This window comes from Melanaphis sacchari, unplaced genomic scaffold (assembly GCF_002803265.2).
Source record: "Melanaphis sacchari strain LSU unplaced genomic scaffold, SCAv2.0 Contig221_pilon_pilon, whole genome shotgun sequence".
In the NCBI taxonomy this organism is placed as follows: domain Eukaryota; kingdom Metazoa; phylum Arthropoda; class Insecta; order Hemiptera; family Aphididae; genus Melanaphis; species Melanaphis sacchari.
Genome location: NW_020271098.1, coordinates 1,085,897 through 1,110,699, shown reverse-complemented (window position 1 = coordinate 1,110,699; position 24,803 = coordinate 1,085,897). Strand labels below are relative to the sequence as shown.

The 24,803-nt window shown below is 30.0% G+C and overlaps 1 protein-coding gene across 1 annotated transcript; it reads left to right on the top strand.

The window, feature by feature from the left end:
• The first annotated feature begins 11,642 nt into the window (after positions 1–11,642).
• LOC112594198 lies at positions 11,643–18,145 on the top strand. Its single transcript, XM_025338864.1, has 2 exons — positions 11,643–11,997; positions 15,789–18,145. Exons 1-2 carry the CDS (start codon positions 11,886–11,888, stop codon positions 16,745–16,747), a joined length of 1,071 nt encoding a protein of 356 aa, XP_025194649.1. The 5' UTR covers positions 11,643–11,885; the 3' UTR covers positions 16,748–18,145.
• Positions 18,146–24,803: the final 6,658 nt, after the last annotated feature.

The following is a 24,803-nucleotide window of genomic DNA, read 5'->3' as shown; positions in this document are numbered from 1 at the left end:
TAATTTTAATACTAAATATCGCAAATATTTAGTCAAATATACAGTAACTTTTTTTCTAATTACAAGTTTTTAATAACTATAATATTTTGTAAAAGTATTTCATATTATAATATATCCAAAATATAATGTTTATAACCATACAATTTTATTAAATTTTATAAATCTTAGTTATAAGATTTAAAAGACAATATATGAATCATATGCAAGGATGTGTATGCACCAAGCTTATAGTTGGCGAGGATATCAAGAGAGAGACGACCAGAGGTATACAATATAGTGTTGATACCATTTGTTAATACAATAGACCGACGAAATTTTTTATACATCATTACACCATAATTATCCATCCTGCAGCATCTACTACATTCGATCACGTTACACCTATACAATTTCAATAAGGTTGAAAACAGTTGTAACACCCTATAATTTATTCTAGTTGGATTTTCATTTTTATTATGCAGGTGTTATATTATGTTGGATAAATTTTCTTGGGAAAAATAAAATAAAAATAATTAGAAATCCAGAAAACCTAGTGAAATTCGCGTTATTCCACCGGAACCATATTTTATTAAATGCAGCACGTGTATGCATTGTAACAATTTGTTGGCGAAAAATCGTTTCCCGAAACTTCCCCACCCGCTGACAGCGACGCTCACGAAACCACACGCCACGTAATATCATAATACGCATAACATTATACTACCGGACGTACGCACCACGCGGGACGCGGTGCGGTATACCCGGGTTGTCGTGACCACAGCGGCGGCGCTATACACCCGCGATAATTGTTGCAGCCGCCCACCCCCTCGAGCTGGCATATACGTCGCATACACTTATAATAACATGTATATGCTCGGCCGGCCAGTCCGTGGGAATGTTAACGTGATGCTTTCGTCGTCATCGACCGCGGGCGTCGTCAGACGGACTTGGTTGTTTTTATTTTTTTCCACGATACTCATTTCGACCTCCACGGCCGTCGAAGACGGTACTTTGCGTGCGTGCGTCGCCTTTATCGCGCAGTTACATAATATACTTGTACAGGTGTGTGTGTGTATCAGTTGCTGCTCGTCTATAAAAAGTGAGAGAGAAGTATTAAAAACATAATAATTCAAGAAATTATAAAATGTCCCTAGGTACCTACTTGACAACACAACAACCGTGACACATTTATCGAGCATCGTATAATATATCGTTGTGCCACCCATACCTACATTACCACGAGTTAGGCGAAAAATGTCTTTTCTATTTTGAGCGATACGAATAAAAATAAATGATAGAGAAGGAGATCCAAAAATAATTATTTTAAAACAATTTACGATGTATTACGTCAAATATGTGACATAAAAACTATTATCTCAGAAGTAAACGTTAATACGCCGATCAGTTAGGTATACTAAACGAAAGAATTTCAACTATTAGAAAAATCAGTATATGTTTTAATTTAAACGATATTATTATTACATCGATGTTTATTATGCATTTATACATTTAGTATTCATGATGTTATGATTATACTTTGTATAGACATATTTAAGTTATTCATAATAGTGTTTTTAATAAATACTTAAGTATTTCCGTAAACGTTTTTGTTTCTCACAGCAATGTTGAAAATATCTACCTAACCACTTATGTGTGCAGTGTGTGAACTGCTACAGGTAACATATATATGTATGCGATAGGCGGCGTAAACACTAACTCCCCGTAGTTATTTTACTATTAAAAATACTACGACGACGACTGTGGCAATGACTATTAATACCATGATAATATTGTCTATCCCGAGGGATTGTATACACGAAAGAGACCTTAAAATAGTTCCGCTGTCCATCCTTGAGAGACGCGATACCTACTATAAAGTCACAGCGGAGAGCATTCTGAACCGCACTCGCCGCAGGACATCTCCTCCCGAATGACATAATGATAATTATTGGTCGTTCAAATAACGTTTAATTTATAACCACTACCGAAAATGTACATTATTACTTACTATAATATTTTATAAAAATCACTTTTAAATCGCGTTCTCGCGATCAAATATTCAAATATATTTTTTAAACAAATAATAATTATTATTTGCATAAACTTCATTGCAAATTTAATGTAATACATACAATTTTTTTGTGTACAATTTGACACGCATATCTATAATCGGATACTAAATATTATAAATACAATTAACACAATTTTAATCGGTTTTCGGAAATTGTATAAAATATGAACTGTTGCGAAAAAAAAATGAACTTTTGAAATATTGGTTCCAGTACTATATAATATATTTTATAATATTATTACAAAATATTAATTAAACATAATGAAACAAACATAACCAGTGTCCAGTATCCACATAATGAACTATCTTGAAAATTTCATAGTAGATAATACAATTATCCGAATTACACGTTTCAACTTTTAATATTATTCCAGTCACGGTAAATTTTTGAAAAAAAGTTCTGCCAAAAAAAAAAGAGATAAGATAAATTATTTTTGTGTACCTTACCTTCCTTCATAAATGTGTCGTTCACTTTAACGATATCGATGAAATCCCATTATCCTTATCCTTGATTGTATTCGTAAACGTATTTAAAATGAATAAATATTAAAATTAATATTAAAATAAACTATCTTAGTAGTTAGCATATAAAATAATAAGGTTTAGTTATAATATAATATTATTTGAAATAACTCACTTACTGTAAGAGCACATTAAAAAGAAATTTATGTTAAAAAAAGTTTTGGATTTAAAACAATTTGTTTACAAGAAAAAATGTGTATCTAATTTATTATGCTACTATTTTTGCTATGCATATCAGCACATGGGTAAATATATGTGACAACGTTATAGTATCGATCTATCATTATTACTCTATTGTATTCTATATTCTATATAGAATACTGTTTGTTATTATAAACAATAGGTACAACGCACACATAAGAATATAGTGAGTCAAATAAACAAGCAAATGGTTTATTTCTTACGCGTGTGTAAACGGGTACTGTGTAAAATTGAATAAGCTTGTATGGTTTTGTGAAACTGTTTGTATTAGTAATTTTATTTCAATGATGTATATCTTTGAACAACACAAAGCGGATCTATTTAAACAATGAAATACACCTCTATTCATCCCTAAAACGATGGATAGCATTGTTATGTTACTTTTTCTCAATGGTTAACAATATTCAAATTGTGTCTTCCTCTAAAAAGTAAAATTATAACTTTACTATCAATAATATTCGTATTCAATGACTAAACTAAAATTATACAGCACATATGAAATAAATATGCTAAGTAATAAATAGACAACTATACAAAAATATTACGCAATTTTCAAAAATTCGTAAGACCATTAGATCGCTGTAATTAGAAACATTTAAAAAAATTAAGTTGAGCTATGAAAATATTTTGTAGGATAGGTGATGGTAATATATTACAATAGTCAATATAAATTATTATACAATAGATATATGAATGTATTTTTAGATATGTTTGTTGAATTATTTAATATTTTTGATAAAATATCTACTTTGTGTCATCATTTACAATATAATACAATAACAAAAAATAAATACGTTGATACTCAATACTAAAATTTAAATTAATTTTCTGTTGACATTATTATTATGTTAATGTTAACTTAAGCTCTTACGTACTAAAAGTCTAAAAGTCAAATTTTATTACCACTTAGTACTTATTGTTGTTACTGGATTACTGGAATACTAGCCACTAGGTATCCTCTTCATTTTTAATAATAATTAAATACAAAATACTATGATATTGTGTATCGTTGGGTCAGGTGGCATGGAAATTATTTTTTCCCGGAGCGTTGTTTTTTTCTTTTTTATCCCCTTAACGTAATAAAATTATAATAATTATTCGTTCGTGGACTATTAATAATTTAATATACATAATTATATGTACATCGTATATAATATAGAACATTCCGTCGTGTAGGGAAATTATGCTATCTCTCAAGCACCAGAGACTCATCTGTGAGTTACAGACCTAAAACTGGTCCATATTTCAAAGCAAAAATTCCACGCATACCCATCAATTAACCAAATAAATATCTCGATAATAAATTACACAGAGTCGATAACAATTTATAATATGTATAATGTGCAAAAATACGTCATTGAAAGATCGTGTTTACATTTTTTCAATCTTCCGAGCCCTCCAAACATAAAATAACACATATCAAATCTATTATATACACAATAGTTATAAAATATCTATATATGTATCATCATAATAATATATGTATTACACCTGTAGGATGTTTTTTTTTAGCATCCGCATCTGCCCGTGAGTGCCAAATGGTCAACACACCTGCACGTGGGATGATGTATATAGAGTAATTAGCCGGGAATAAAAGGTATAGACTTACAGAAAAACACACCCCGACGGCGTATACAAACGATTTCCTGGGTTAATTAGACCACGCGCACACGTAAAAAAGTGATGAAGAATCTTGATAAAAAAAAACTGGTCCCTGCGACATCGCAATAGGGATATTATTATTTCCTTCAGATCGGAGCCGGCGTTTCATTTATATACCTACTAGTTACTAGTTACAACATATACATTTAAGTATAACATATACTATATACTATATAGTCGTATACACCATAACGAAACATTTACACGTCTATAAACCGAGTATAACGCCTACAACTCGTCAATTTTTTTTTTTTGTGGGAGGAGGGTCATACGGGCAATGAGGGTTTGTATTATAAATTCAAGGATGTCACCGATTACTGATAGGATGTATTTTAATATATAGTGCATTCATATTACACAGTGAGCGCAGGAGGTAACACCGCGCTTACACGCGTACAGCCAGGTGTATAACGACTAAAAAACAAGGGGGAAGTTTAGGTACGTCGCACGTGCCGTTCCGGCGATACGCACCTGGATAATGTGTGTACTTGCGTTTAGTTACACGAATACATACATATACATATACACCTTATATTATAGTAAGTAATTGCAATCAGCTGCGACGAAACAATGATATTATATATATATTATATATATATATAACCTACAGTGTGTTAAAATAGTTGCAGAGAATCCTCGATTTTTAACGGTGTCTGCCGTCTGGGGATCTATTACACTCACAAATTAAAACATGCTACTCTACAAAATATACATAATACATTACTAATTTAGTGCAATATGGTATGCAATGCTTATATCGAATTTCGTCAAAATAGAAAATATTGTACGTTACACGCTTATTATTATATGTATCCGATACAGTGATATTTCCTAAAAATATACCTCAAGCTTTTTACGCGCGCTGTATGAAGTCTGTTGTCTGTACATTTAAAATTTAAATATATACATTCAGTACCTAAGTTCGAAGGGCGCTTGTTCGATTCACATGGTATTATCGACCGTCACTACAGTAGTATAATAGATAGATACGGATATCCCCAATTAGTTATATTCGGATACTGAATACATTTTTCCAATGGACGAAATGTATATACACACACAACACCCGGTCTCCGATACCTATCCTTTATATTATAGATATTTATAACATAGTAACAGCAATATAATATAATGTGTAATACGCTGACGACAGCAGTTGTTGTAAATTATAAAAATAACAATATTATAATTTAGTATCGTTACGGTATTGTTTCTTCGGTTGAAAATGAAACGTGGCAACCAATAGGCAATATTGTATATACAATTTTATTAAAGTTATAATAATATAAGAATGTGTATCTCGCGCATGTGGACACCACACGCTTAGCTGCCCGTTACCAATGAGATCCGGTCGTTTTCTTTCACGGTCAATTTGTTCATAGAGTTCGTTATAATGTATTTATGGGCTACGCGACTATCGTTTTTCGGACGCACTCGCGTGTATAACTCTCCCGCATCCGCCGCGAAGAACCGCCCCCGCGTGGCCACGGTTATGCAATTATCAAGAGGGTTTGAATTATATGTTTAAGTATAATGAGTACGTCAAATATGTTATGTATATATAATGTGCACAGTGTGACACCAACGATTGTATACTATACTTAATATATTTTTGTTTCAAAAACAAAACACTTTGAGCCTTAAACTAATTTTGAGCTATTATATAAACTAACCAAGAATTTATAGCCAATAACCGGCTTATTATATACACATGTGTATAATATTGCAATATTATATAAAGCATTAAGATTATTTTGGCGGAATGTGGCCTGCAGGAGTGATACAAGTAATAGATTCAATTTTATGATAGTTTAGTTTATGAACAATGATATTTTTCTTCCTAAATACTTTAAGTGAAAAAAAACTATTATCAAATGCATAAAATATGTACTTTATTGTTGAGGTTTAGGTATATAAGTCCTTATGATGGTCGTTAGAGATGTTTTTGTTATTAAAAAATTGGTTACTTCATTCGTGATATTAAGCTTTAAGAGCTTTGTACGTTAAACAAAGTTTATATTTTCATATCTACATAATAAAGATTCAACACATATAAAATTCTAAGTTTAAATTAATTAATTAATTGTTTTTTAATTTAAAATAGGTACTGTCTAATGTCTATATACACGACGGTATTAGTTTCCTCCCAGATTCGGCGTAATTGTATAAAGTATCTACTTAAAAAATTACTCTGGGACTGTATAAATGCCTCTCAATTCATCCCTTCTGATAAAAAAGGGTTATAAGTAATCACTTTCCGGTCACACAGACATTGTGTACATACGCATGCCTGTCCAAACACATGCGTTCGTTAAATGTTGTACAGGAGAAATTATAAACGCCTCGTTATTGTACTCATAAATGTGTATTGTGTATTTTTGTTTAAAGTATATGTTATGTACATATGAGTTTGAATTATATTAGAATACATTCATGAACGCGTGTTATTATTAATACTCAGGGTGACCGTGTTTGTGCAGTCCATTATGATATACGTGACCCCGAAACCATCTGGGCCACCCCAAGACCCACGTGCTCTTCGTTTCGGTGTAATTTCAGTGTAAAAAAAACCGCCAAGATAATAAATATCCACGTCCTTAATTAGAGTCCGTTTGTCAAATGTCCGGTATGTGTGTGTGTGTGTGTGTGTGTGTGTTTGTGTAAAGAGCGAACACGTTTAAACGTTTTTTTGCAACGCCTTATATTGGTCACATGCCGCCTGCAGCAGGAGATGACCCGCACTGTCGCAAAACAGGAAACGACCCTCTCACGATACTTTTTCCTTTCCGCTGCATACATTTTAAAAGACGTGTTATATGTGCGTAAATATATAATATAATATAAATATACATATATATATATTATATACTACGCAACCAATAATTTTTTCCTCCGTCACAATTTCGAGTTTTATATTCAGTATATCTATAATTAGGTAATTAATTAAAAATATCTAAATTATATATTAAATAGTTAAATTGTATTTTAATCATAGTATAACTTTAATAATTTTGGCAATCCAAATATTATATTATCTTTTTAATCCTTTTAGATTTATGTCATAATACAATGCAGACGATGCATTATTTATATATACATATAATTTAAGTACTAATATAATAGCAAATATTTATAGTTATTATAAGATTATTATAATGCATCAATAAAAAGACAACTTTAACAAGGGTTGTAGTTATAAACACATGAATTTGTTTAAATTAAAAAACTGCAGTTTATACTTATAAAATATATAATGTATTTTATTTTTTACATGAGTTTATTAATTTTAAATTTAACAAAATTAAAGCTTCACTTATTTTTTTTTTTAAATTTAATACGGCATTTTTTTTATAATTTTACGGGTTAGCATTTTAGAGTATTTAAACTGCAGATAAGTTATTACACCAAAAGTTGCATGTATTATAAAATATATACTTCATTACAATCAAAATTTTATACATAATAATTTATTATAAAAAATATAAGTACCTATTTATATATAATAGTTAACATTTTAATAGTGATAAATAATACTTTTAATTTGTTAGTATTATAAAGTACTTTAGCGTTACAAAACTGATTTATCAAGTAAAATAATCAATATTCATATAAGACAATTTTTTTTAAAATAGAAATTACATCTGATTTTTAAGTTTGCTGAGTTTACATTATGATTATAGTTACAATCTATACTTTTATTAATTAGGTACCTAATTTTTTATTCCCATAAAAACGGGGTCTTAATATATTTTTAAAAGGTAAAATAATTTTAAAATTGTATAATATTATTTCTAAGACAGAATTCCACATTCACAACGTGTTGAAACAAAATAAACTAAATTATTCTAAAAGCTAGAACATGTCATTTTTATAAATGTGTCAACATTTTTTATTTTTTACTTCTTACACAAGTATAAAAAAAATTTAAGTCTTTGTTAAAATATATTTTTTGTCAACTCATAGTCAAACAGATTATAAACATAGGTATATCGGGAAATATACTAAAATCGTACTTGTTTTTGGCAACAGTATAGAACTACAGTTGAGATTGAACCTATGACACATATTTACAACGGTACCTCCATATTTAAAATAACAATATATCATTGCGCTAAATATAGGAAATTAACACAAAATATTTGAAAAATTATACTGATAATAATAACTGAATATTATTACATCAAAAAATATATCCTTAAGAATATAGACTGACTCCGTTTATCTTTGTTCAAAAACTTTCTTCATATATAATGAATCAATGATTTATCATTTAATTTAAATACTTTCCACTTTTCCGTTAACACACAGTGCGTATGTGTGTGTGGTGTTGTTTTTAATTGTTATTACATCTTTAGTTACGTATTTACTTTTTGTCTTTTTTTTACTTTTTTTAATATTTGTGTTTATTACTTTTTTCGAATTATGTAAAATATACTTTTGTTCTTTACAATTAATTATTAATTATATATTCTTTTAATAATAATGGGTCGGCGTAAAAGCAACGCCACCTACAAATTCAGAAGTAGGATTGATGCAATCCAAATGGATGCAAATTGCGAAGTCGTGAAAACACATGATCACTATATCGCTGCTAATGCCTAATGGTGATGCTGACCAAGAAGGTATCGTAACACCTCCAATTATTGCACCACCTGTGAGTAGCGCAAAACACTACGTATTCCTGACTTTAACGCGATGTTTCAATTACTAATGGAACAAAATCGCATGCTTATTCAACATTTTTCAGTTTTGAATTCAAAGGACAATAACGAACAAAGTAATTCATTCTATGTTATGCCTGACTTGAATAAAAGTATCAAGTTGTTTACGGGTCACGAAACCAGCTCCGAAGCAAAAGATTGATTGGCTTAAAACTTTTGTTGGAATAGCAGAAATTAAAAAATGGTCTGATGCATTAAAAATTGATTTATTGAGTGTTAATTTGAGTGGTCTAGCCCAGCAATGGTTTAAAAGAACACATCAGTAATCAATTACGAATTATACACTTGACTTCTATAGGTACCTATGCTGTAGGTACAGCTACGTGACTTTTCCGATTTTCACTTATTAAATTGTTGTAAAATATCATTTTTTTTTTAATGTAATTGTTGGAATTATAGGAATTTTAGATTTTACAGATCCCTTTGTAATATTAAAACATTTTAAAATGCCGCCAAAGGATATAAATATCAATAAAATATGATTTATAAGAAAAAATAATAGATTATAAACAAAATAATATTTATGTATATATATATAGGTAATATAAGACATAAGTAATAGGTACTAAATTTTATGTACATAAATTGTAGATACTGTAGTGTCTGTATAGCTATACAGAAAATATATTTTAAAAGTTAATTTAAAAAATATATATATAAACTCATACAACTTTAAAATATGATGTATTATTATTTATTACCTATTCAATTTCTAAACTTTAATTAAAAGAGTTCATAATATAGAATCCAATTGATGGTTGTGTGATTATTGTCAATGTGACATATTATCTAAAGTAATGTATCTATTTATTATACATTTATGTAATAGTATATTACACAACAAAAAAATATTTTCGTGTTTTCTTAACTCTTTATACACATTTTAATGAGAAATTAAAAATATTTTACCTGCCTAAATTATTATGTTAAAAGTATGAGAATACTATTTATACGAAAATGTAAAATATTAATTGTTCGCATAATATATACACAAAAAGATAATTCGGTTAAAACATATTAAACATCAGGATATAACATGTTACTTTCAAGAATTTTCAACATTGCCATTTTTGTAAACATTCTACTTTTTTTTCCAACCGAACGTTTTCTTTTGCTTTTTTGTACTTTGATAGCTAATATTCTACAATAAAATACATAATTATATATTAAAGTGTACTAAGGTAATAGGTTTCTCTAATTAACGTAAAAAATTAAACAAAGACTAGTAAACGATGGTGGCAATAATAATACATTAATGAGACGCCACGCCTGGTCGGATTAATTTTAAAAGAGTTGTAGTCGAGGTCTTCGTGGTAATAAAAATAGGGATAACTAACGGGGCATAACAAAATAATATAGGTAATACTGTGTATGAGTACCAGTGGCGTACATATAAAATAATTTCAGGGTGGATTACAATATAGATATTAGATAGCATATAATTTAGCACCTAGTGGCTACTGTTAATACTAATTTTTAAAGAGAACTTTCAAAAACCATCCTATGCTACAGAAGCTAATAGGTAATTATTTCATGATAAACAAAGATATTTAAAGGCTAAAATGATAGTTGTTTTAATTTTAATATAAACTTTATTAATAAAAGCGAGATATTGATAAGTTATAATACTTGTAATAATTACTGCAATGACCGCAATTAAAATGTATGTGACATTAAATTATGTTTACAGAAACGTAATAATAAAATATTAGAATTCATTTAGGAATGTAGGTATATAAAAATTCAAATTTACTTTACCTACATAAACCACCAAACAAGTTATATTATAACCTTATACCTATTATAAGTACATTCTTATGATCGTTTTTCTACGCTGTCCAAAACATAGTGAAAAATAGCAAAATAGAAGTTACTGAAAAAGTAATAATAATTCCCCGTATCTAATTCAATACACAATAATAACTATATTTACGTCGTCTATCGTCAACGGATCACAAAATTTCTAACGAGTGCCTATAAATACAATTTGTAGTCCTTTATCGACGGTTTTATACGACGTAAACCGACTGTAATTTCTAGGGAGGGTTGCGGTACTCTCTAGAAAAAAAAAGAAAAAAAAAAAAAGGCCTATTCGCGCCACTGCAGATATATTACACGTTCGTGTAGTTCGTAACATTTTGTGTCAATCGATGTACACAGACAATGAGACAACATTAGTGTTGATAAACTGATATCAAAATATTGTATACACACATGTTTTTGTGTAACACACACGTTTGTGTGTACCATTTTGTTTATATCGATGTATTATAATATATTGTGTGGTTTGTGTATGTTTGAGTGTACTTCAGTGTTTGCAGTAACGTGTGTGCGCGTGTATTTTATAATAATATATAATAATAATAATAATAATAATATATTGTGTGTGCGCGCCGTATAGTAATGCTCCGCGGTGTGCGCGCGCGGGACGGTACGGGGACCACATGTTCAAACCGAACAAATGCGGCGGAGACCCGAAGACACTATACCGCAGTACCGCGCGCTGCTGACCAGCCACCAGTACTGGTCTAGAAGACGTCGCGTTCGGTTGACGGTTGTCCGACAAGAGCGGACGGTTTTTCTTGAATCGAGTGTTTCATTCGCGTTGTCCTCCGAGCGTGCGAGTGTGCCGACGACGAAAGCGTTTTATCAGAAATCAGTCGATCGATAGATCTGTGCACCGACGCCGTACCAACGCGCTTGGCTTTATCGCAATACGCGTTTACATAATGGTGACTTCGCGCGTAGCATTGGAAGGGCTTTTGCAGAATAGACTGACTACAGACATTTGCAAAGACACGTTAAGAATGCAAGGAAACGCAGCAGAATTGTTTCATTTATGTAAGTTGTAAACGATTATGTTTATTAATGTTGATTGTCAATAATAGAGACACCGGCCACGGGCCAATATCCGAATATATATTATTATATTTGACCGTTCGGCACTAATATGTTATTAACTATGTACATTTTATGTTACACAATACACTCTAGTTCCTAATAACAGTTAATAACGAATTGAATGTTTTTATTTTTTTTTTTTTTTCAAATTTACTTGCAAACATAATACCAGTAATTAACCGTTGATAATTATCTTCATTTTAGGTTTAAGAAACGTTATATGATAGCAATTTTATTTTCACACAATTTTTACTTTAAATCGCACATCTACTGCAGATTATTAATTAAATCACGTTTTGCTTTTATTTTTAAGCGTAATTTTTAAAACGGAATTTTTGTTCATTTCAAAGTTTAATAATATATGTACACAATAAAGTAATATTTAAATGTAATAAACACCACCTAACTACTATCGTCAATCAATTACCGTGGGATACCTGAAATACTATATTATAATGTAGACAATGATTTTCAGTCAATCTAGCGTACATCATAAAACTCATTGGATGACTTATCACTAAAATTTGTCATTCACGTATCTACATCTAATATAGAACATTAGATTTAAACCACACCTAAATCTAAAAAAAATCCAAAACGCCCACGCAGGGATTTATAGAGTAATATAAGCTAACACCTACGGAATAATTTTTATGAATGAATCTTCATTTAATACAATAAATCCTATTGTTGTAGAAAAAAGTTAAATAATTCTAACATTGTTTATGTTACATTAAAAATACTATGTTGTGTTAAATTTGCATACATTGTCGAATACGGAGTGATAAAGAGCGTAGGTCTACACTAGAAAAACTGCGGTCAAGATGATAATACAGACTTATAGCTATATAACTACGTATATTATTAAGTATAAAATATTTTACATATTCAATTATTATATCGTGGAAACATACGATAACACGAACAGTGTACGTAATTTAATTCTATATTTACTACGTATAGTGTGGAAATAGGTATTACTGTATACTTGAGTTTTAAAGTACTTAAATAAAACTTAATTAATAATGAAGGGTCGACATTTCTGTTAACTTTTCATGTTAAAATAATATGAAAAAATTATAGCTGTATAAATAAATTACATCAAACAACTGACACTGGTCAAATTTTAAAATGTTAACATATGCTTAAGTTACGTAAAATAATTGATGAACAAAAAGCCAAAGACATTTTTTTTTTTATATATATAAACGTTGAGTAACTATTTTTAGTATTTTTACATTTATTTTATTTATAAACTAATAGATATATTTATATACTAATTTAACTTACCTATATAATCTTGATGTTTAAATTATTCAATACAATGAAATTTTTATTTTGTGTGAAAACATACATGATGATAAACTATTAAAAAATAAAATATTCTAAATGTTTAATTAAATTAAAATAATCAAGTGCTTACAAACAATAAATTTATATATTTATAGAAACGTATTTAAAAATTTCTTAGGTTCATAATATATATTTGTGTTTTGGACCCACTTATAAAAATACACCACTGATCTATCATATTATTATAAGTTACGATATTATTACTACATGACTTATTTAATCAAAACACAAACAAAATTGTTATGAAATCAGTTAGTCTTAAATAGTACTTAATAAACACGATTATAATCGAAGAACTTGGCATTAAAATTCAAATTATTAATAATTTTAGTCTATACTAATTAGTTTTCAAGTCATTTGAACAAAAAGTATATATAGAGATATTAGATACCATTAAATACCAATATTAATAATTTTATTAGCAACCTTTTTCAGTTATGCTTATTTGCTTAAAAAATACGATTATAAAACTTTATGTAATTTCGGTGGCTGATTTTGTGGATTTCAGACAAACTATATGAAATGATTGTATCACCAATCTAATTATCAAACACAGCTGTAGATTTATGCCAATTAACAAAGTTAACCAAAGTATACGACTGATACTTACTATGTAAGCTGTGAATATATTATATAATATATAAATAATATTTTAATACTTTATTAGAAAAATAAGTATTATACGTACTGAGATGGCGAAACCAGTTGGGAATTTATTTATGTTTAAATAAAACATTTAATGCAAGGAAAACATTTTTTTCATATCATCCATAAAATAACATCTAAATATTAAAATTTTAATTCTTCATAAAAATAATTGTAACTTATAAGATTATTGCATTTGAAGTAGCATCAATAAATCACCTTTTATAATCCTTAATCAATTTATTTATTACGTTATGTATTGTAAATCTCTTATATTTTTAAAATAATTAAAAAAAAAAAGATTATTGTAAATTATGTGACTTTGATTATAACAACAATATTGTTTGTTAATAAAAAGCCATATTAAGATAAATATTTTAATTCATTGTTCATTTTCAATACAAATATTTATTTTGTTCATATTTTATTTAACATAAAGACGGAAGCAACATACCTACATAACATATTGATATTTTGCATACCTTCACAGCAATAAAACGTAGACATACAGAAAACTGTAAATATACGTATAAAATTGGAAGAATATTATTGTTAGTATTATTAGTATTAGCCACTTTCAATATAGCTATCAACCAAATTTATGTATCAATTCGTATAGTCACTCATAAAATTACCGAAGTATATATAGGTTTAAAGTTAATAATTCAATATATTTTGCGAAAACAAAATGACTGATGCAAACCAGCTGTGGCTCTGCATTACGTTTATTATGTATTTTATCAACAAGAATTGTTTTAATTTATAAATATACACATAACATATTACAAACTATATCAAAATTAAAATAAAACAAAACCACTATTTAATAATATTTATACACATTATTATTCAAAATTTAACGCAACCCGTGAATTAATATGTTTCGAGACACCTGCAGCAGCCACGAATGAAACAAAATTAAGCCAATCGTTATACCTTATATTCACCCAAGTGTGGCTGTTGCAGTGGTGGAAAACAAAACCATAATTTATAACATATAAATGAGATTTGAAATCGGGGCTAATACCTATACACTTACCTAACACCCACCGGAATTTCTCCAGGGATGACTGATAGAGAAAACAGATTACGATATTATTTATGTATTTACGATATGTATGTTTACCCCTGTGTGCATTTACATATTTTTAAACAGTAATACATTTTTAGTACTAAATTAAAATAGCCCAATTCGTAGAACTTTTATGAATAAACTTATTTTCTATCTCAACGGTCTAAACTGATTTATAGTAATTTAAAGTGAGTTATTAAAAGAGGGGAGGTGTTACAATGACTCAAAAAAAAATTCGACTTCTGTTTTTAGGTACCTAACTATATGCACACAAAAAAAAAAAAAAAATATTAGTGAAAATAATGAAAAATCGTAAAATAAAAACGTCTGGTGACAGGGGCACGTGAAATAAATAATAAAAAGATAGTATCTATCAGCTGACAACTTATACCAGGTGTTCAGTAAGTTTAGAAACTCTTAATTACCGCGAACGCATATTTTAATACCTAGTTGGATAACACTTTTTACATTTACAATGTAAAATATTTAATAACCCCGTTAATTACGTCATAACCATCGTTTGTCAGTCCCAATTAGTCTAATGACCGTTTCCAGACTTGCCGAACCCTCTGAATATAAGCAATGTGATTATTATATTAGCAATATTATTAGACTTTTAATTTGTATTAGTGTATAATGTCGTATTTTTAACGTTTCACAGACGCGGGAAAACATCACGCGGACGACACGTCGTCGTCTTCGTGCGGCGCAGAGATGATGACCACCGTGACAATCAAACGGGAAGCGCATACGCCGACCACCGACCAGAGCGAGGACTCGGGCGTGGACGTGTCGGCAGTGGCCGATGGTCGCGACGGCCACGGGACGTTCAAACGAAAACGGATGGACGATTCCGATGACGGGGACGGGTGTCCGACCGCAGCCAAGTTCAGCAGGACGGCCGACGCTGCCGCGGCCACCGTGCTGCGGTCGATCAACATGGACGCCTGTCCGCCGTTCAGGCCGTGGAGCTGCAACGAAGAGTCGTCGTCAGAAGTGGGCCTCCGGCTGTTCCACGACATACGCAACGTGGACAGGATACTGACGCTGACGCAACAGCGCCGCGGCGAACAACAGTCCCCGTTGCCGCCCCCGGCGGAACCTCAACCCTTGGACCTGACCAAAGGCCAACGCGGCGGGACGAGACCGGTGGACTCCGCCGCTGGGACCGTCGTGAACACAACCACAGCCGATGCCGACAACGGGACCTGCAGATACGCCGCGCCGTCGACTGTGGCGTCGTTCCCGTGCAGCGCAGTCGCGGAAACCGCCGCGGCCACCGGCGCATCGACCACCACCGCGACCACGACCAGGTACAGCAAAAACATGTCGCGGGCTCGGAGGATAGAGGCCAACGCCCGGGAACGGTCTCGGGTGCACACCATCAGCGCGGCATTCGACACGCTCCGAGCAACCATACCCTCGTACTCCCGGAACCAGAAGCTTTCCAAACTGTCGACGATCCGGATCGCCAGCGCTTACATACTAACGCTGTCCCGACTACTGGACATGGACTACAGCGCGGAGCGTGACAATCCGTCGGTGGCCGAGTGCGTGGATAACGTCACCGGAATCATACACATGGAGGGCAAGGCGAGAAAGCGAAAAGACGATCGGTAATAATAACTATACTGTGTAACAACGACGAGGTCAATGATGCCGCATAAACGCGGATCAATTTATTTTCCCATATTATAATAAATAATAAATATCAATATTATATTTTTTTATCGTGGTCGATTGAGATGAAATTCGAAACGGTCGCTGAGTTTATCGTACGTGTAATACCATTCAGTCTACTGTCAAAACAAAACAAAAACTAAAAAACAAGAAGATTTCGATTAGTACCTGCAGTGTTTGTATAATTTTCAAAGATATTGTATTTTTATATTTTCGTTTGGGAAATGTTATTTTTACCTAAAACCTTGTAACCTGCATTTTCGGCCGCTCGTCTCTGCGCGTTTATTGTTGATGCACACTCATCGTCGAGTCATGAAGCGCGGAATAAATCGTTTTGAGTTCGAAAGCGTTGACGATAAGAGTTGTAAAATAAACGCAACTTCTAGTCAAAAGCACGCGACGAGAAGACTGCTGAATGAAAAAGAGAAACAGAGAGATAAAACGTATATAATTTAAATACTTTACATCGTTATACATAATACGATCGCGTTGGAGCGAAATTTGAAAGTAATTCCAAAGCAGCGATGACAGATCACTTCTACCCCTCTTGGACATGGCAAGCGTCGCTCCAATACGCACAACGCACCTTTTTTCACCCTCGAAGATGATCACATAAGCCAGACTCTCGTGATCCACATGTTAAAACACATGGCCAGCACTTGTCGCGTAAATATAAGGCTGTAATATATTATATTGTTATTACGACGAGTACACAGCGCTTGCGTACTGTACATGCGTTGACCTATAAAAATAAGACTTCTAATGTACACAATAAATATTATACAATATATTATTATGTGTTGTATATTGTTATGTATTTATAAATAATATTGTACTGCACGCACGCTGAAACACGACATTTTGTAACATTTGCAATAAACGTGGTGTACGGATGCATATTATTATATATTATATTGATATAATATTTATTGTCGTACATTTTAATAATATATATATATATGTTATAAACTATAATATACTAAGTAAATTTTATAATATTGTATACACATTCCGTAAAAATTCACTTGCGTATCGCTGTAAAAAACCATCGATTGTTAAATTAATAAAATATTAACGTCGATACGTTGTCGATAACGCATATTATATGCTACAATAATTATTATGTATTATATACGCTAGTTAGGTAGTGTTTTATGTATCAATCGTCAACTTGACTACCTGATTGCCAGCGTCGACCACTGCAGTCGCGGTCACAAAGCGGTATAATCTAAGGTTACTACACCCTGCCAGTATGCCCATCCACTATTATAATATTATTATATCATATCCTATTTTTATTTTTACGTTTTGTTATTTATACATAATTACGTATACTAGTCAATTATTATTTTTTTTTTTAAAAAAAAGTCTATGCCTACAATTATTGTAATATCTTTTTTTTTTTTAAATTATAAATTAAAATTTTATTTTAACTACAATCGTCTATACTTTTATCTATCGTGTACTTAGGAACTTATTTTTACCATGATGCCAATCACTGGATTCTTCCATGTATCAATGACACTTAATGTTACTCATATATACAATTTTTTTTTACTAAAATTAATTGCAGTTAACATTTTTGATAATGAAAATAAAAATATTTAAAAATATATAATGGTATTATATTACTACAGAGCTGTTTAAAGGCACACAAACTTCTATAATAGACCATGAATTTTCCAAGGTTTTTCATTTTAAAATTATTCACAAATTATTTTAAATTTATTATTAAAATTAGGTATATAATAAATCCATAAATACAAACTATGAAACATATACGTATAACTTACCTACCATCTATCTATTAATTATTATCTAATGTGTGAGTGAGTAGTATAAATATTTAACATTATAATATATTCGTATTTATTGTACATAATTTATACCTAAGTAAAGTACTACTTTTGAAATACTTATTAAATAATACAAATTCAAACTACTAATTCAACAAAACAACACCAACAAATTTTGGTTAGACGTTTAGCATCAAACCTGCTGAAACAAAATACTAAAACTCCACTATCTCGTAATGAAATTCAATACAAATTTTTCAAACAGTACAATTAAATAACACAAAATGTTATTGCTATATTGGATTTTAGTGCTATTATCGAAGCAGCCGTTGTAAAATATGGAAAAATCAATAACTTGTAATAGCGAGGAAACACGGCATTCATTCATAAATTGATAGTGTTGAATAGAACTATAATTGAGCTATGACTTTTAACTACTGATATTGGAAGTCCATTACGTAAAGTTAACGGAGAAAATGAAGCTTCTTAAATCTTATAATTTTTTAATGGACAGAGCAAAAGTTGGAAAACGATTCTACTGAATATAGCACTAATTTAGAAATAATAAATAATAATATTAAAATAACGTAGATATATTCAAGTCCGTTTATATTATCAAAATTCATAGAAGTCTGATTTTAATATCTAAAGTTTGTAAATTGTACTCTGGATTTTTCATAAATTAATCTAACTGGAATTAAAATAAAAAAGTTTATAACATAAAATTACACCATCATCATAATTTACAATTAAGGATGGCAATTGTCGTGATGCACATAATATATTATATTATGTTAGTTTACTGTTAATAATTGATTATAATATGTGCTGTACATGGAAACCCTATGAGACACACCTCGCATCATGATGAAAGACATGCCTGTGAACATTAGACTGACCACAATATCCATACTCGCAGACGGTTTGTATGAGAACGAAACGGTGAATATTATAATGATTACCAGCTCGAGAGTAAACTGTATACCTATAATATACAGTTACGAACCGTGGTTATTGAATTTTCAAAAATTCACAATTTTGAAATACTAGAATGTTAAATTGGTTCATTTAAAATATGATAAAAACCTATACGCTGGGCCCTAGATAATAATCATACATTAAAATTTTGTCTTAAATTCACTCTAAATTTAAAAATATCAGAAAAAAATTAATTCTTCTGAACGTATAATTTATCGTGTTGTTTAGTTTTATTTAGTAGGTATAAGACAGTGAAAATTAATAATTAAGGCTATTGCATGAAAAATATTATCCTAAATTAATAATATTATACATCATTTATTATTATTTATATAATCATACCATTTGATTGGCTGATCAGTATTATGAGGAAAATGAAGTCGTCGCCGGTCGGTCTATTTCTTTGCGCCGTTCGATTTTCAATCAAACCGTCTCTGCGTCGCCATTCATGAGTGCATAAAGTGTAGTGTGTATACTGTATATAGTATATACCTACTAAAGTGTGATGAAATTTCGACACTAGTCTATAAAAATCCAGTAATCATATGTGTCAATAAATCGTATTCAAGAATTCGTAATCTTCGTGTACCTAACTGTTGACAATCTAAAAAACACTGTCACCATACTACTATTGGTGTTAAAATGTTGACATCATAATGACACTAAGCACTATTTAATGTTTAAGTCATGGCCTGTTAGTTTAAAAAAAAAATGCAGATGGAGTTCAAAGCTTAATGAACAGCGTTAACAGTTATGATTTGCAATTCGTACAAAAATACGTATGATAACTTAACGAAATAAAAAAAAAATTAACATATTTATTTATATAGCTCGGACTTGAGACAATGTGTATGGGTATATAACTGCATAAGTTGTAAATGAGTACTTTACCTACTTACGTTAGATACTCACATTAAATTACGTGCAATAAATATTAATGCATTGCGTATCAATTTAATCGCATACCGATAAAAATATTTCCTTTGGATGTTAAACATACTAAACTTTCACAAACGTAGACTTAATTAAATATGGCCGTATGAGAGGCTCGAGGTCGTTGTATTTTCATTTGACCCAAGTTTATTTCTAAAAATTTGATGTCACTGATTAGCATAATTTTAACTATTAATGCGTGTGACAGGAAGATAAACAAAATAACACTGGAGACTGAAGTTCGACAAATGTTGGTAATTTAAATACGTTCAATACTTCCTATAGGTACATTTTTTGAGTCAATTTATTTAAAATGTCAAATAAATAGTTTAGTAATATTTTAATTATTATTATTTTGATTATATTACCTGTTGTTGATCACCGGAAGTCATTGATCAATTTATAATGTATACTATATAACTGTAGCGATAACATTGCAGTGACGTTGTGGTTGTTTATTATGTAGAGGCTTTACGATAGGATTCTTATAGGTTTGGTATACTAATTCCGTGGATACCTATACAATATTTTAGACTTTTACAGCAACTTACATATAAATTATAGTTTTCATAGGTACATTTTTGGCCTTTGCAAGATCTTGACGTGATATCAGATGCGGTTAGGACAATCCTTCTGTGGTGAATCCGTATATAAATTAATTTTTATTAGACTTATATAATATTTATATTTAATTTTCAAACAAATCAACTTATCAAAGATAAGATATCTACTCGTCCACTATGGATACCAAGGGCAAATTCAAAAATTGTCCATGGGGGGTTGCGCATAGACAGCAAAAAATTGGTCATCAGATAAAAAAGCAAAAAACTTGACCCAATAATATCTTTTTTATTTAATTTTGGAAGGCGTCCCCTTCCCCCACCATTAGATTCGCCACTGACAAATAGATACCTACTTGGTATCTTATTAATATAAGCTGAGTTAATTTTCGTTTAAATGTATAATAATCCCACTACTGATCGAGTTACTCCTCGCTTTTTAGTTAAAATTAAATTTCCTTTCCTAATTTTACAGGCTATTAAGACTGTCAACTTAAAAGTAGATATGGTTAAAAATATGTACTAGCGATCGTCGAAGTAAAAGTCAACCATTAATCTCTTAGGTAGGTATATACAATTTAAATTTTAAATTTTAGATAGTTGTGTTGTAAGTTAAGTTAAACTAACCTTGCAAATTTGAAACAAACTTTTTTCCAAATATTTCAATCATGAAAGTTCTCATTAATGTAGCCAATCATAGAATACTTTTTTCCAAATATTGGTTGTTTTTTCTTGTTTGTTGGTAAGTTCCTATTATTACTACAGCAATATTTAATATAATTTAATGTTTGAACACTGTTCAAAGTCTCTATAAAATAAAATATTATATGAGGACGGGCGCTGGTAAATTCTTTATTTAGTTTTGAATGATTCGCAACAGTTTTGGTAGAATCGTTGTCATAAATAAAATTTTCTCCAAGATTAGTTACCAATAAATATTCGCTGAAACTTTTGTGAAGTTTTTAAGATTAATAAGAAACTTAGGAATTATTCTTTATTTAGCATCCAAATTTTTACACACTCTATTAATATAATTTTGAAGTAGTGATTCACTATTATTTACTAGTTGAAACTTGCAGAGTTGCAGCTATTTCCTTGCGTATAACTTTACCTTTTTTAAATGGGAACCATTTTGGCATGTAAGGTAGGGGCTCGGGAACCAATTAGATATCAGCTATTTTTTTTATTATTATTATTCATACCTAGTATTTTTTCATAGAGTTTTTATATCGTTTAATGATATTGTTTATTTCTGTTAAAAATCTACAATAATAGTTAAGGATCATCTATACCGATCTATTTATATTTTATGTGTAGTAATGAATTATATAAAATTTCTACCTGTGGTCGTACAGTGTCCTAGTGTCCTACAACCTACATAGTATACATTATCATGTTATGGGTAACAACGGTCAAATAAATCAGTAACACAGTCATTATTATGAAATATAATAAAATACACATAATTTGACTAATGACACAATACCTAACTTGAAATAGCGATAATTAAATCCGTTAAACAATTTAAACAGTTAGTCATAAATGCATAAGTCATGCAACATACAATCATACAGGCTAAAAATTATAATAACACTGAACATAATTTTAATTGTTTACCAATGAAATGATCTATGAGCTTCGAACACCTGTGCGATTGCATCAGCAATTATTGTTAAAAACATTTCTGATGTAACAATTAATGAACAGTATAATATTCGCACGATTATTTACAATATTACGACCCCTATAAATAAATAAAGTTTAAATAGCAATTAAAAAAAAAAAAAAAACTAAATATCAAAATATATAATTAATGTAGTATTATAGATAAATAGATACAATGGCGTATACCTATCGTTGCACTGTAGTTATAGAAACTAGAGCTGGCTGCAGTTACAGATTACAGTTACAACTTAAATCATAGATGAATGATCAAAAGTGCAAGGACGCTGGAGTATAATATACCTACATAATATAATACAAGGAAATAACTAATAATTATCTTATAAAAAGTAGAAAAGTGTAATTTTTTTTTTTTTTTTTTTTTTTTATTGAACTTAAGCCCGGCAACTAGGGCCATTAGCTGTTTGTAAGGGTTACGTTGTAGGTTGGTACGGTAGGTTGTATTTTTATGATTGTTACGGTTGATAGCAAACACGTGTATGTGTGGCAAGGTTTTTTAACCACTATGATCCTGAGTGGTCACCCATCCGGGAGCTAGTAGCTGTGGCCGTTACTTACTCTCAGTCGCATTCCGCGACTGGTAGCAGCCAACGCGCCACGCCAAGCCACAAAAGTGTAATTTATATTTTGTGAGAATTGAAAATAGTAATAATATTACAATGAGTAAAATCAGTGGCGCCAAATTACAAAAAATCACTATAAAAATTATTTAACATTAAACTTTAATCATTTTCGTCAATACTATGTGACTATTGTACAGGCGTAATCGCGACTGATGTGTTTTAATGTTTTTGTATTTAATACGTTTGTATTATTTATTATTATTATGTACATGGTTTATGTGACACCAATCCAACCACCACATGATTTACTATTCAGTCGCCGTACACTTAGGTATAGAGATTGTCACCACAGAATACAATATTCACATTGTTTTTGAAGGAAATGTACAAAATAACTGCCGTCTATCAACAATTAAAATAATTTTTGTAAAACTCGAATCGTGAAAATATTATTAGTTTTAATCAAATCAACTCTAGAGATACTACAATTTTCAATAATTTTATTCTTCTAATAGGTGTCTAAATTATTGTAGACACTGCCCCCATAGTGTATTACAAAAGATTTTTCTAATAATATCAAAACAATTCAGAAATATCAATACAACATGTCTTTATGTGTTAGTATGTTTGAATTTGAAATAACATTTTAATTTTTAATCAATATTAAATAAAATAAAATCTATTTTAATCCAAAACTATAACAATAAATTTTACTGCAATTTTCATGCTAAAATGATTATTAAATATAATGCAACAAATCCAAAAAAAAATGCGAGACAATATAAGATTTAGTGTAATGTAAAAATATTTACAATTTTAAAAATTTTATCTCGTAAATAGAAAATGATAACATAAATATTCGTTAAAAAATTAAGTTATCTTGTAATTCGTTACCAACACCAAAAAAAAAAAAAATAAATAGATTTTGTCGAAAATTCAAAACATTTCATCGACAACTTATCGAATAGGTTATAAACTCGCCACAAAAAATCATTGTAAAATCATTAGATTCATCGTTCCGCTCAGACTTTAAAATAATATATCTATATGTAATAACAAAATGTCCCTTCAAAGTTCAAATAATATTTTTTTTAATTACAGAAAAATAGTTAAAATTGTTATCAGGGGAAAAACAGTATTTATCGTTTAATATCCAATTATATCACTAATCACTATCACAAATTTAACTAAAAATGTCTATTAAAAAAAAAAGTTCATAATATGTACCTATATTATGTTACCATAATATGTAATAAGTAGGTACCTGTTGTTGATATTTTTTAATTAGTGCAAGAAAAACCTAAAAGAACTTTGTGTTAAATTTTCAAGCGTTTCGTTTAACAAACATAAGTTTAAAAAGAGTCTATATTAGTTTTAAATGTTTAATAAGTAACTTAAGAACAGCAAAACTACACATTTTTAAAATTTTATCATGCATAGAAAAAGTGAATACAAACAAAAACTTAATCGATTTTATCAAAAT